Raw genomic sequence first — 13,980 nt, forward strand, 5'->3', positions numbered from 1 at the left:
AGCTCTTGCTTCAGGGATCACAATACACACACACACCTTTTCTTGGCCTATTTAGGGTTATTATTTCATTGTTTCAAGTATAGTGTATATTTTACATTTATATGTGTTCATGTATGTGTATGTGTGGGTATGCATGCACAACATACTTGTGGAGCTCACAGGACAACATGAAGGGGTGGATTCGCTCCTTCCACCCTGTGGGTTCTGGGGGGGTCAAACTCTGGTCACCAGACTTGGCAGTAGGCACCTTTACCTGAGCCATCTCGACATACCATATCATGTAAGCCAATCTAAGAAATCCCCTTCATAACATATATACACCCTAAGGTTCTCATCCTGCACAGAATCCTGCCTGATTCACTTCTTGAATATGTTAATCTGTGCCTTTCATCAATTGAGGTGGGAGCAGTAGCCCCCATTATTTCCTCAAATATTTTTTTTTCTGCACCAATGTTTTCCTCCTCTGGTCTGAGAATCAAATGACATGAATACTCGATGATCATGTCCCACGTGTTGTCACACACACAGGACTCTATTAGCTCTAAAAGAAATTTATCCCCCTTTCTTTCAGATAGAATAATTCTATCATCTATCTTCAAATTTGGTGAATTTTTTTCTGTTACCTCCCTTCTGTGAACCTGGCCAGGGAGTATTTTATTTCAGTTATTTTTTTTAATTCAAAAATATCCGTTTTGCTATTTTTCCTATAGTTTCTGAAACTCTGCTTTGAACAACTGTCTTTCTAGCCGTTTAAATTATAACTGCCACCTCCGATAATAATCTTAGCATGGAAGTCTTCCTAGAGCTGGCACCTTTTGTAACTTTTATCTTAAGTACTGGTCACAGGGGCGTGTGTGGGTGTGGGTGTGTGTAGTGTAGTAGTGTAACGTGTTCAGTAATCTTAGATTATGTTCTGGAGACTGTGAACGTTACACTGTGTAGACTATGGGTCCTGTTGTCTATGGAATGTTGATGTTGCCAAGGCTGTCTCAAGGAACAACCAACAGTTGGTGAGATGGCTCAGTGTGAACATGCACTTGCTGCTCAAGCCGGTGGCCTGAGTTCGAGCCTCATGCTCACATAAAAGTAGATGGCGAGAACCAACTCCACAAGGTTGTCTTCCGACCTCCACATGTGTGCACACATAATCCACCTCTCTCTCTCTCTCTCTCTCTCTCTCTCTCTCTCTCTCTCTCTCTCTCTCTCTCTCTCTCGTTGTTTTGTTGCTTTCTTGTTTGTTTATTGAGACAAAGCCTCCCCACGTAACCCAGGCTGGCCTCAAACTTGCGGCAAGCCCCCAGCCTCTGCATTGTTCCTGCTGGGACTACAAGTGTGCTGAGATACTTATTTGTGTTCTGGGAGATGACGAACAGATCTGGTCTCAGCTCTAATCTTCCCCTTTCTCCTTCTGCATTTCCAGGCACCGGCAGCAGCAAACTACATTTGCCAGAATGCCTTGAAAGTCAGCTGGGAACTGGGTTCAGCAATAGCAGGTACTGAAACGAAGCTGGAAGAAGGCAGGAGGAAGGCAGAGGCCAGAGTGCTTCTCCCACTCTTCTGGTTTGGGCAGCATCCCCAGCAACGGCTGTGTGGGAGCCCGTTTTCATTGCTGTTACAAAATGATTGACCTAAACAACCTGAAGGATGTATGGGCTCACGGCTTCAGGTGTCACGGCAGGAGACTGTAGCAGAGCAAGTGTGGCAGTCAGAAAACAGGGAGAGAGACAGCCTACACTGGCAGACTTCTTTCATTCCCTCTAAGCCCCTAGCCTGTGGAATGCTGTCACCACCTCTGGGGCAGATCTCTGCTTTGTTAACCCTCTCCGGAAGGGACTCTCTGATGCACCCAGAGATCTACTTTATTAAAAATCCCGTGGGCACTTCTCAGCCCAATCAAGTTAACAAGCAAGACTAACCATCTGGGCTGGGGCAGAACATGCCCACCATAAGCACGAAAACCAGGGTTCAGATCCTTCACCACCCCCATACATGTATATATACATACATACATACATACGTACATACATACATGGTCATAGTGGTATGCCTATGATCCTGAAACGGGAGGACTCTTAGGCTTTGCTGGCCAGTCTAGCCAAATCAGTGAGCTGCAGATTCAGGGAGAGACCCTGTCTCAAAAAAATAAGGTGGAGGACTGAAGGAAACCTGAGACATGTACCTGTGACTTCCGTGTGTGTACATGCGAATGTGTGCACACAGATGCTCCTCCCCCGAAACAAGCAAACAAAAAAACAATACAGCTCAGAACACTCACCATCACATCTGTGTCTCCTTCCTTTTTTCTTCTTGAGACATTTGTCTGTCCAAGTCCCTGCTTGGTTGCCCGGGTTCCTGGGCTGGCCGAGTACTTGCCGCCTCCTCTCCCAGGCCCTCCACCCCAGGACAGGCGAAGCCTCCTCCTATCAGACCCCAGGGGCTTCTCACGCACCGTTTACCTTTCATCTCCAACCTAGAAACATCACATTTCCTGGGGCTGGAGGTGACTCCAAGGTTAAAGCGTGTGTTGCTCTTTCAGAGGACCAGGTTCAGATCCCAGCACCCATACGGTGGCTCACAACCATCCCTAACTCCAGTTCCAGGGCATCTGTGGCCCTCTTCTGACTTTCTTGGGCACTAGGTATGCACATGGTACATACACACATGTAGGCAAAGCACTCTTACACATAAAATAAAAGAACTACATCTAAACATCAACAAAACAGATGAAATGCCCATATAATTCCTCCTGTCCTGCTTTGTCTGTAAGAAAACAGCAGAAAGAAGGACCCACATACAGCTACCCGGGAGGGCAAGGATTTGACCTAAGTTGACACAATTTTTGTGAGACTATAAACAATAAGTTTTCATCACATAATCAATTTTTTAAATTATCATATTCATGGGTCTCTTTTTTCTTTCTTTCTCTTTCTTTTTTTTTTTTTTTTTTTTTTTTTTTTTTGAGACAGGATCTCACTCCGTAGCTAAGTAGACTCAGGACTCGCCCTGTAGTCCAGGTTGGCCTAAAATTGAGAGATCTGTCTGCCTCTGTCTCCCAAGAGCTTGGACTAAGGGTGTGTGCCACCTTGTCCAGCATGCCCTCTCTTTAACTGAAAACAAGATGGTCTATTAGAACGCTGGCTGGTGGTATTCATCTAGGCCCCTCCTCTTCCCCTGTGTCCCATTAGCCCAGGAGCAGGTAAAGCTTGGGGAACTGAAATGACCTCAAAGAGACCCGGCAGGGCAGGCTAGGGAAAGCAAGTAGAGCCAGAAGCGGGACTGGGCTAGGACTCGAGCTGAGGGGACAGTAACCGGTGGGGGACAGGGGCTTCAACTCAGGAGCAAACCAGGGCGCATGGAACCCAGCCAGTTCTGAGAGAGACCAAAGGCTTGGCAGCTTCCCCCACAAAGGCCTCTGAGCCTAGACACTAGGAAAACAGAAGCAGGGAACTCCCTCGGGAACATTCGGGAGGGCACAGATGAGGCACAAAACCAGAGCAGTCCAGGACGGGAGGGCACTTCTCGGTTCCTGTCCTGTGGGCGCTTGTGAGACAAGAGATAAAAGCACAGCCAATGTCCTCTATCGCAAAAGGCCTTTAATAGCCTCTCGTTCAAGGTTCTTTTGCTCATTTGTCCTGTTGGAGTTGAATAAACTACAATGACTTCATAGAACAAGGGCAGCCACAGGGACGACAGGTTGTCCTGGATGTGCTCCAGGAATGAATGTGCCACAAATCATCACTTCACAGAGGGTCACAGGCCTGAGGCTGCCCCAGCCACCCCTCCCCACCACACCCAGGACACATATCAGCTCCCATCCCTCGGAGAGGCAGCCACGCAGCACTGAGTGGAGATGCCCAGGGAAGACAGAATAGCCTGTGTATTCATTCTGTTGTGGACTCGGTAAGTTGGCAACTCAGGCAAGACGTTATTCCCTCACGTAGGCTGCCACCTCATATGACCTCTCTTCCTACCCACGTATATCCCCTCCAGTAGTCCCTGTGAGGTGGGCAGAGCCTGGTACTAGCCCTTTACACGTGGGGAACCTGAGGTCAGTGGGGGTCTCCTAAGTCACACTTGGACTGAACATACACATCAGTTGGCATTCTTTCTCCCATGCCATGTGATTAGCAGTGCCCTGAGCTTCAAATCCTAACCCAGAATGCCAGGAGGTCCAGGCAGGACTGTGCCAAAGGCTAGCCCAAGTCTCAACAACAAGCTGTCCTGCAAGTGAAGTCCCAGGAGGGTGCAGACCAAGGTGGAGGGAAGCTGGTGGACTGCAGGAGGGGAACCAACCTCCGGGACAAAAGCCTCCTGCTGTGCGCATGGACATCCACAGGTGTGGAAGTGGAATCCTAGGAGATTTTCTCAAGGAAGACGTGCTTAAGATGTCTCTGGAGAATCCAGCCTCATAAATGTCCTCCCTGTGGTACCTCTTCCGTGAACCTGGATTCCCACTCCTTGGCGGTGTATAAAGAAGCCAACCCTAGTTTCCCCACCCATTGCCCTGATCTTGCTGTCGAGCCATGGGCCTTGCCTGAGAATGAGTGTCCTGAGTGGAGACGGGGGCCTGGCTCCTCACTCCATGGTCCCGTGCAGCCCATGCCAAGCCCTGCCTTCACTGAGCAGCATCAGGCCCGGCCCACATCAAACTCGTTCCCACGCTGCAGGGTAGGTCAACTAGAAAACAAGCGTATGTGTGCTCAAATGCTTGGGCCTGGTGACCTGAGTTCCGGCACGGAGTGTCTTCGTGTTGGGGTGCGGGAGTCACCCCAACCCACGAAAGCAAGAGGAGAGCCTGTGCTTGCTGGTCTAAGATCAAACCTCAGAAGGGTGGTTTGAAGATTTTTCTTCAAAGCAGAGTTTAAAAGTGAAACCTCAAAAGACAAGAGAGCTAAAAGCAGAGTTATTCTGGAGGAAGTGGAAATGAGGGGAAGGCCGGACACTCGGCCGGTTCCCCCTTCCCCAACTTCCCCCGCAGCAACCCCGGCGAGGCTGTGTGGAACACCGAGAGGTCCACAGTACCTGGGGCAGACAGTGGGTCCCAGGGACCTGTGCTTTGACTGTGACTTCCCTTTTGGGGGTGACGGAGTTGGTAATGTGGAGGGAGGGGGTGCTTCCCCGTCCACAGGCCTCCCTGTGAAGCCAGTGTGCATGGGGGTGGCAGAGGCGTGGATCTGCCCCCACCAGGAGGCTGCCTCAGGCCAGGAAGGAGGGCAGCAGAAGTTACAGGGCTGCCTGGACCAGGCCCAAGACAGGCTGTGCGGATAAAAATCAGAGAAGTCTCATTTGGTCCTTAAGTTTAAAAAGAGTAAATGTCAGAGCAGGCCCCCGCCTGTGTCCTGGGGTTCAAGGTTGGAGCCTAGACCCTCTCTGGTGGATGGGAGCCACACATACAGGCGTTAGCCACTGGTGGGAGAGAGCTGCCTGAGATGCAGAAGCTACCGTGAGTGGATCAGCCAGGCGCCCCCTCTCAGCGCAAGAGGACTGGACATTCCCAAAGGTCTCCAAGGAGCTGTGGTGGTTCTGTCGGTCCTGGACGGGACCTTCTACCGCCAAGAGACAACATCTATCTCCTCTCCCCCTGGATGTCTTGGGTGGTATGATGGTGAGTTCGGCTCCCCGGCCTGTGGTCGGAGGCCAGGTTTCTTGACTTCTGTGAGCTCTAGGCGGTAAGAGAGTCCAGGCCCAGGAGAGTCTAAGATGTTCCTCCCTGTCCCCCAATCGCTGACAACATCCACGTCTTCCGTGTCCTGGTCCTGGGACCCATCCTTGGACAATAGCACCTACACGTCTCCCCCGTGCCGTTACCAAGGCCACAACGGCCGATTGTCACCGTGGCTGATATCTAACCGGGAAAATCAGGACAAAAGACTGGCAAACAGGAGGCTCATTCCACAGCAAGCTTCCTGCGTGACCTCGGGCCTCATCCCTGCGGTGACAAGGCCACCTCTGTGCAGCAGGCTGCAGCCCACAGAGTACTGGCTCCTGGCTCTCCTCTCAGCCTCATAGCAATCCCACAAATCAAGCAAACAAAGGCTATTGTTCCAGTGAGCAGGGACTGAGAGTTGACTTTGGGGACTTTCAGGACATGGTCCTTTTCACTGCACCAGGTGGGAATCAGGTTGTCAGCCACCCTCCAGCGGGAGCCATCTGGGCTTTAAAGCAGAAATGGCCATGGGGTCCAGCCAAGCAACTCAGTCCTTATCTCTCTCTCTGGGAACTGAATTCTTCTCTTGGCTGGGGTACTGGGCAAGTCCAGTTGCCCTCTATTGATGAGCTTTTACCAAAGCATGCTCTTCCTGCCCAGATTGGCATCAACATGTGCCCCTTGGTCTACTGGAAAGTCCCAGTGTGGGCTGTTTGGTGGCACAAATCCCAGTCCCTCAGCACAGGAAAAGCCAATACCACCTGATAGTGCCTGGAACCTCAGGAGGCTCCTTTGCCTCCAGGTTCATGCCAAGTACTTCCTGGCCAGGAATACTCCAGGACAGAGAAGGGCCCTACAGAGAAACATTGGGTCATGTCATGAGATGGGGGTCGGGCATGGTGTCTGGAGCAGACCAGAGGTCTAGACAAAGGATCTAAGCCCCTACTGAAGAAGAGGCCAAAGAAACAAGTTGGCCTGTGCATCTCACCCAGAATGGCAGCACACTCCTGTGAAGCAGACAAGTGACACCCAATCCCAGCCTCGCAGAGTGTAATTTCCAGGGCGGGTTTGAATCCACCTGGAAGGGGCACTGTGTCCAAACTCACATCAAGGCACTATGTGGACTAGCTGTAGCCAGAGCTGTCCGTGCTTTCTCTAACTTTCCCCTGACCAGGAGTTTTCCATAGACAGGGATCCAGGGAGAGATCCACCTCAGTGTCTATAGTGCCTAGCATTAAAGAACAAAGCTGTCAGCAAAGGATGCTTTGGCTGGAATCCAACTTGACCATTGCCTTTAGGCAGGCCCGGCTCAAAACACAGAAAACTCTGATCTTCCCTGCAGCTGGAGAAATTTCGGCTGATCTGTGGGATAAACCCAGAGGATGAGTGGGGATGCCCAGGTGCAGGAAGTTCAAGAAACCAGCCTGAGAGACTTTGCTTGTCCAAGTTAAGGATAGTAGGGAGGTTTGCCAGGGAGGGGTTAGCCCAAAAGCTAAAAGGCCTTGTATCAGCTCCAAAGGTTTTAGTGGAAGCCAGAGGAGGGTGCATGCTTGCCTTACACTGTTCAAGATTTTCATCAATTCTGTAGGTGCAAAAGTGCCCAGGTAGATCTGGCAGGGGAGAGGTACCAGGGGAGCCGGCAGTTACGATCCCAGGGCTGGCCAGGGCATATGACTGCCCCAAACTGGCTGTTCCAATCTGGAAAGAGATGCCTTAGGTTGACTGCTTATGAGATTCAGAAGGTGCAGGGCCAGTGGGCCTGGACCATTTCACCATGAGAAATTATTGCAATCACTGGGTACGATGAACTAAAAATGGTTGGGGTCCGACCTGTAAAATAAAGTATGAAGCCAGTAGTAGTGGGACATGCCTGTAATCCTAGCATCTGAGACAAGAGGATCAAGAATTCAAGGTCATTCTCAGTTACAGAGTGGGTTCATGGCTAGCCTGGGCTACATAAGATTCTGTCTCACAAACAAACCAAAGATGTGGTCTCCCTTCTCAGGCAAGTATGGAACTGGGAAAAAGAGAACAGAAGTGGAGATGAGATCCTCTTGCCCTGATAATCAATATATTTGATAAACCCAAGGTTGTTCACACACTTCTCATGCAAGCCTCAGCAAACACGAGCTCTGGGACAGAGAAATTCACAAAGGCTGTGACCACAACTTGACATCAGACAAGCCAACTAGGGTCCAAGGGCAGGCCTTCCCACGCAGGAAGCTGCATTCGGTGCTCCCCCCAGCCCTGAGTCCTCAGGTCCCATGAATCTCCTCTAGAGGGGCAGCTGACAGCCTCAGCTCCACCTGGTACACCAGAACTCAGAGAGCCACGTATTTAGAGAAACAAGAACTAGAAACTCTTGGGGTCATCTGGTCTACCTTCTGGCTTTCCAACAAGAAACTGAGGCCTGAAGAGGGGGAGGAACTGGCCCAAGGTCACACAACAAGTTAGCATCAAAGACCAAACAAGGCTATCTCTGAGCACTGTTTGCCACCTGTCTGCCCTGTTACCCTGGGAGACACCCCAGTCAAGTCACAACAACACCAGCTGATAGATACTGGGTACCCATGACCCTGATACTAATGGGATCAACTCCTCCAAGAGAGGAGGCACTTTCCTACAGGTGAGTGCATCTCTATGGGTGCCACCTTCTGGGATGGGCTCCCTTAACAGTGGAAATGGTTGCCTCAGGAACCTCTCTCTCTCCCTCCTCTTCCCCCTCCCCCACTCCTAGCTTATGGGGCCAACTCACTGGAAAACTACTAGAGGAAGCTGGAAGATGCTAAAGGCTTCAGCTGCCCACGGCCCTCCATCCTTGCTTCCTGAAGGACCAACCACGAAGGGAAAGAAGGAGGATGGATGCTCATCCCCTACCCTGCCCTGTCTCTTAAACCCCCCTCAGAAAACCTTCTCAGTAGCTTTGGCTCCCTGCTAGGGGCTGGCATTTGTTAAAGACCTGCTTCCTCTCTCTGTGCCCCCATTACAAAATGCAGCAAAGCTAAGGTGACTCATCCTATTAACACTGACAGATGTGTGGGTGGATCTGCAGCCTGCCTCGATCCAGGTGTCTGCTGGTTAGAAAGTCCGTCCATTGCTCTTCACTCCTGGGGTCTGTGTGCCTCCCCCATGAAACACAGGGACATGGACCAAGGATGAGGGTGCAGGGGAGGAGTCTCTGGTGGGCCTAGACCACAAGAAACGCATCAAGAATCTATTCACAGTCTTGCCCTCTCCAACCTTCAATACAGTCATCTGTGTCACCTCCTGAGACGGCAGACATCTTCTTGTGTGTCTTGAACCACCTTGCCCAGCCTCTCCACATCTTCATACCCACCATCACTTTGGCCTTCTGGCCCCACCCTCCCCTTTCTGCTCCCCAACTCAAGCCAAATCCCAAGGCCAGGTAGGGTGGCCTTCCCGGGAATGAGCGTGAAAAGGGGGTGGGCAGGTGATTGCAGAGAGACGGCTGAGGAGGATGTGTGCTGTGGTCCTGCTGGCATGGTGATGTGAGGCCAGTTCTGAGGCTCATCACCGAGACTTGGAAGACCACTGGGGCCCCTTGGTAGAAACTGGAAGAACAAAAGGGAGGGGGAACTGGAATGGGAAGGAGACGAGAAAGCATCCGAGTGCAGACGTGAACCTGGAGCTGCCAGGGCGGGCGCCGGCCCCAGTCTATCTGTTGTTGAGGTGTGGAGAGCCGGTGCCATCCTCCTCTTCGTCCTTGTCGTCCTTCATGCCTTTCAGCCTCTGGCGGGCAAAGTCCTCAAAGACAATGTCGTCATCACTAGTGGAAGAGACAAGGAAAACGCCGTGTGTTCGCAGGGGCAGACAACAGGCAGATCCAGAGGCCTGGTCAGATGTGGGAAGAGGGGCTCAAGAGAGACCCACACTCGCCAGGGGCTCTGGGATGACCTCAGGTGGAAAGGCATGCCGGGCTGACCTGTTTACAAGCCCACTGGTGGCTGTGGGAGTTGCCACATCTAAATTCTAAGAGCCTTGCCTCTCAGTGTATAGGGGCTAGGAAAGTGGCCCACTTCCTGAGGGGATGGAGAAGGTAAGGAGGGGTAGCAATGTGCCTCTGCATTGGATCCCCAAAGAACAGGCCCAAGAAACCCCACTTTACCCCTCAAAATCAAACCAAGACTGCTTAAGGGAGCATGGCTGTTTCAACCAGGAAGTTGATTCTGGGCTCTGTGGAAGAGAAAGCCTATACAGGCCCATTCTACTAGAAGTACTAGTTCACATGCCACCCCAAGGACCCGAAGTAGGGTAGGGACTTTTGAGCAGGGCACAGAGGAAGGGGGAAGCCTCGTGAGGGTTGCAGGACTAAGGACTGTTTCTTTCCATCAGTCACATAGGCTCAGACAGAGACACATAAAGGCCCTTGCCCTATGGAGTTCAGCCAGCTAAATGGGCTTCCTCATAGGGCAACTTGAAACCCCCGTTTCCCAGATCTCTCCAAAACGTCAAGGAAAGGAGGTTTAGGGAGCTGGAGGGGAAAAGCAAGCCTGGCCCCAGAGGTGATTCAAGCCACTGAACCAGGTCCTCTTCCTCTGGCCATTGTCTGGTGCCCCAGGGCCTTCCACCGCAGGGGAATCCGAGTCAGTTGGTTCTCAGGCGGCAGAAGTGACCAGAAACCTTCTCCACCCTACAGGCAGCCTCCAACTGGCATGGGTCAGGTGAGAGAGGGGAGCCCAGGGTCTGAACCAGCCCCGTGCCAGCCAGCTGAGTGGGCGCTGCGGATGGACGGACTGACTGACGAGGAGGAGCGTGCAAGGACGAGAGAGGAAGACAGACCCCACCAATGCGGGAGGAAGAGGAACAGGCACGCACGAAGGGTCCTTCAAGTCACATGCAGGCAAGCAGGTTGCTGAAGAGGTGATCAGAGGTGGCTCTCAGCAGACAGGCTAGACCAGCTGCTCCTCAGAGGTTAATAAGCATTTATGCAAATGACCCCTCCACCTCTCCCATCCCACCTCCAGCCCCACCCATAGACATCACCGGCAGGGAGGTTCAGCTTACTTGGTGTCAAGCTCTATGAGATTGGTGTCTACTGGAGTCTCGCTCTCTGGAACTGAACATACACAAGGCGCGTGAGGCACCCAGGGGTTAGTGGGGGGACGGGATGAGAGGTGAGGAATGGGGTGAAGATCCCCCCTTCCCCACTCCCCTCCCCCCCACCCATCCTGGGACTCCCTAGCTAAGATGGTCAAGTAAAGAAGGAAGGAGAGAGAAGCGTCCCAGGCCTCAGAGTGACCCGCATCTTCTCAAAAGCAGCAGAGGGAGGGAGGGAGGCATCCATGCCCACCGAAGACTGCAGGAGACAGGTCTCCGACATGAGACACATTCATTTCTTGCTTGCCTGAGTTCCATTTACTCTAAAAAGACCATTTTTTATAGCCCTGGCTGGCCTCAAACTTGTGATCCTCCTGCCTCACACACCTCTCTCTGCTGGGACTGTGATGGCATGTGCTGTCATGCCTGGCTATTTTTTCACATCGTAATTCAGAGTGCCATCTGGGGCACTTCACAGTCTATTTGTAGACACCGACTTCGTTTACGTTATGGACTTTAACATCCCTTTCAATGCACTGTGGCCAATCTGTCACCAGTTTAAAAACCAAACCAATGTAGGGACTGAGAAACGGCTCAGCAGTTCAGAGCACTGGGTCATCTGGCTGCGTGTTCAATTCCCAACACCCACAGGGTGTCTGTCAACCATCTGTAACTCCAGTCCCAGGGACTCTGACACCCTCTTCTGGCTTCTGAGGGCACTGTGTACATGTAGTACACAGAAATCCATGCAGGCAAAATACCCATACACACAAAAATATTTTAAATGAAAAAATAAAAATCCACCAGTATGGCCTGTCCTCCACTCCTAGCCCCCTCTCCATGGAGAACAGGAGTCAGGGCTCTCAGTCTCCTGGCTAGGTCTAAATCAAATGTGCTGTGAGCCCTGCAAAAGACTGGGAGCTGGGAAAAGGGTGATCCCGGGCTGAAGGCTAACCCAGAAAGAAGTGGGGTGGTAGGATAATGAGGAAGCTGGTAAGCCCCACCCCAGTGACCCACGGGTCCCACTCACCTTCCCGATGTGGGGGCTCCTCTTTAGGCTTGGGGTGCATTAAGGTAAAAGGCAGCTCCACGGCCACGTCACTGAAACACATACCCAACTCGGTGAGCTCGGAGGGAGCCTCTGGCTTTGAGACCCACTGCCCTGTCAGTCCGAGGCCTGGGAGGTTCTGGGAAAGCAACTATGATCCAGTTCTGCTACCCTGACCACCACCTTTTCTCCTATGTTCACGAAGGGCTAGAAACCCTACCACCACCAAAAAAATAAAAAGAAAAAGAAAAGAAAAGAAAAAGAAAAAAGAAACCGAAATTTCCCCTTGCTCCTAAGGACTGTCTGATTACCGTGGCTGGGAAGCACACCACTCACACCATGGTCAGTGGGTAACCGAAGTGGCCCGGGGTCCTGCCCACCTCAAGTCACCATGGCTTCCTGACATTACCCTTCTCAATTTTCTCCCTATCCTACCACCCCATCTCCCAACACTCCCATAAAGGGGTTCAGGTGACCCCAGGACCCTGCCACCTACAAGCTTCAGGGACTGGGGCTCAGAGCTGCTGCCCTGTGTGCAAATTCTGACCCCTCCTACATGTGCATGTGACCGGGAGAGCGGCCGCCACTCATTGTTGGTGACCAGGCCTCCCCTGACCTGTCCCTGACAGACAGGTTGAGGACAAGAGCAGGGACTTGCATGGCACAAGCTGTACCTAGGACTGTTCCAAGACCCTCCTTAGACTCCAACTCCTGTACCCCTCACAACGACCCTATTATTACCATGGCCTGGGCAAGGACCAGGAAGCTAAGGTACCTGTAGATTAAGTCTTGCCTCAGGCTGCACAGTGGTAAGTGAAAAAAGACTCTGGCTCCATCATAAACCCCCTTAACTACTGGATGATAAACAGAACTGGGAGACTGATTTTAAAAAAAGTAGCCCCAGAGGCTCTTCTCTGCTAATGGTGGCATCGTCCCAGGAGACCCTCCCCTTAAACTGTGAAGGCCTCCAGAAGACACAATCACATCTTACTGATTGTGTTGCTCGGAGCTGGGAGGGGGGAAGGGACTGGGTATGGTGACAGGCGCTGGTAAAAGCCAGATTCCATCAGCCTTCAGTGAAGTCATACAGATCAAGGCTGGAATGACCTGGACACCGGCTTTGCCAGGCTGTGAGTAGTAAGGGCACCAATGGCTCCCTTCTGAGATCCCAGCACCCTGCAAAGGCCTGGCTACAAGTCTAGACTCCGAAACTCTTTGCTGGATGACACTGAACAAGATAGAATTATCTCTCTCGGATTTCATAGGGTGAGTGACACCATCATCATGTGACAGGAGGAAGTCACACTATCGTGTCTGGGTGCACGCACGCACACACACACACACACACACACACACACACACACACACACACACACACACTCCTAAATTACTGTCTGGCTGCCGCAAGGGCAACTGACTACCGTTAGCCATGAATTCTCAATGGAGCAGAAGTCTGAAAGCCACTGAGACTGCCTATCTCTGAAGCATTCTGAATTCAGGTCAGGACTTCAGTTGGCCCTCCTAGGGGCCACTGCCTGGGCCACTGCTGTCTACAAAGGTCCTGCCACTTGAGTGGGAAGGAGAGCCGGCTGAGGTGTTCTGGTGGGAGCCAGCTCTCCCCACTGTTCCCAGTACAGCTCCAGCTGCCACACCTCCACAGAGCCTGCAGTCTGAGATAACCCCCAGATTCCTCCCTCCCAGCACCCTGTGGTTCTGATCAGCTGGCTCTGCGACCCTGGGACCTGCAGGAAGGCGGGCAAAGCAGGATGCGGGGGGACTTTACCTGGACGCAAGATCTCCCAACAGGCTGAGTGGGCCAGAGGAGGCAGAAGAAGCAGTCGGGACAGAGTGCAAAGGGGGAGAAAAGAAAAAGGACATTCGTTCACTCCTCTGCCACCCTGCCCCAGAAGACCCAAAGGACATGCTCCCCACCCCTGTGCAGCTAACAGATCACAGAGGACACGGAGGGGTGGGCTGGCTTGCGGAGCCCCTGGACCCCAGAATATCTGTAAGAACTAGTCCCCCACTTCCAGGCTACCTAATGGCAGAAGGAAGACTTTGGGGTCACTAGGATATGGGAAGACTGTGGGTCCTGTAAGGTCACAAAACACAGGACTGTCCACTGGGTTCAGAAATGGTCTGTAACATGCATTCAGTATTAACACTGCCAGCCACAGAGACGATATTCTTTATTCTATTGAAACAGGGTGTGTGTGATACAGTCCAG

At 52.0% G+C, this 13,980-nt stretch overlaps 1 protein-coding gene across 9 annotated transcripts in view; it reads right to left on the reverse strand.

Moving 5' to 3' along the window:
- Positions 1 to 3,573: 3,573 nt before the first annotated feature.
- The window catches only part of Arrb1 (arrestin beta 1), a 72,527-nt gene continuing 62,120 nt past the window's right edge, over positions 3,574 to 13,980 (reverse strand). For 6 of the 9 annotated variants that reach the window (XM_028877510.2, XM_028877507.2, XM_028877508.2 and 3 more), the window contains exons 13-16: positions 13,537 to 13,560; positions 11,736 to 11,806; positions 10,673 to 10,724; positions 3,574 to 9,434 (exon numbers count right to left, since the gene is read on the reverse strand). In XM_028877510.2, the coding sequence (XP_028733343.1) occupies positions 9,323 to 9,434; positions 10,673 to 10,724; positions 11,736 to 11,806; positions 13,537 to 13,560 (259 nt within the window). In that variant the 3' untranslated portion in view covers positions 3,574 to 9,322. The other 3 variants (XM_028877504.2, XM_028877509.2, XM_028877511.2) reach the window with 2 other exon arrangements.

The sequence above is a fragment of the Peromyscus leucopus genome, chromosome 1, assembly GCF_004664715.2.
Source record: "Peromyscus leucopus breed LL Stock chromosome 1, UCI_PerLeu_2.1, whole genome shotgun sequence".
Taxonomy (NCBI): domain Eukaryota; kingdom Metazoa; phylum Chordata; class Mammalia; order Rodentia; family Cricetidae; genus Peromyscus; species Peromyscus leucopus.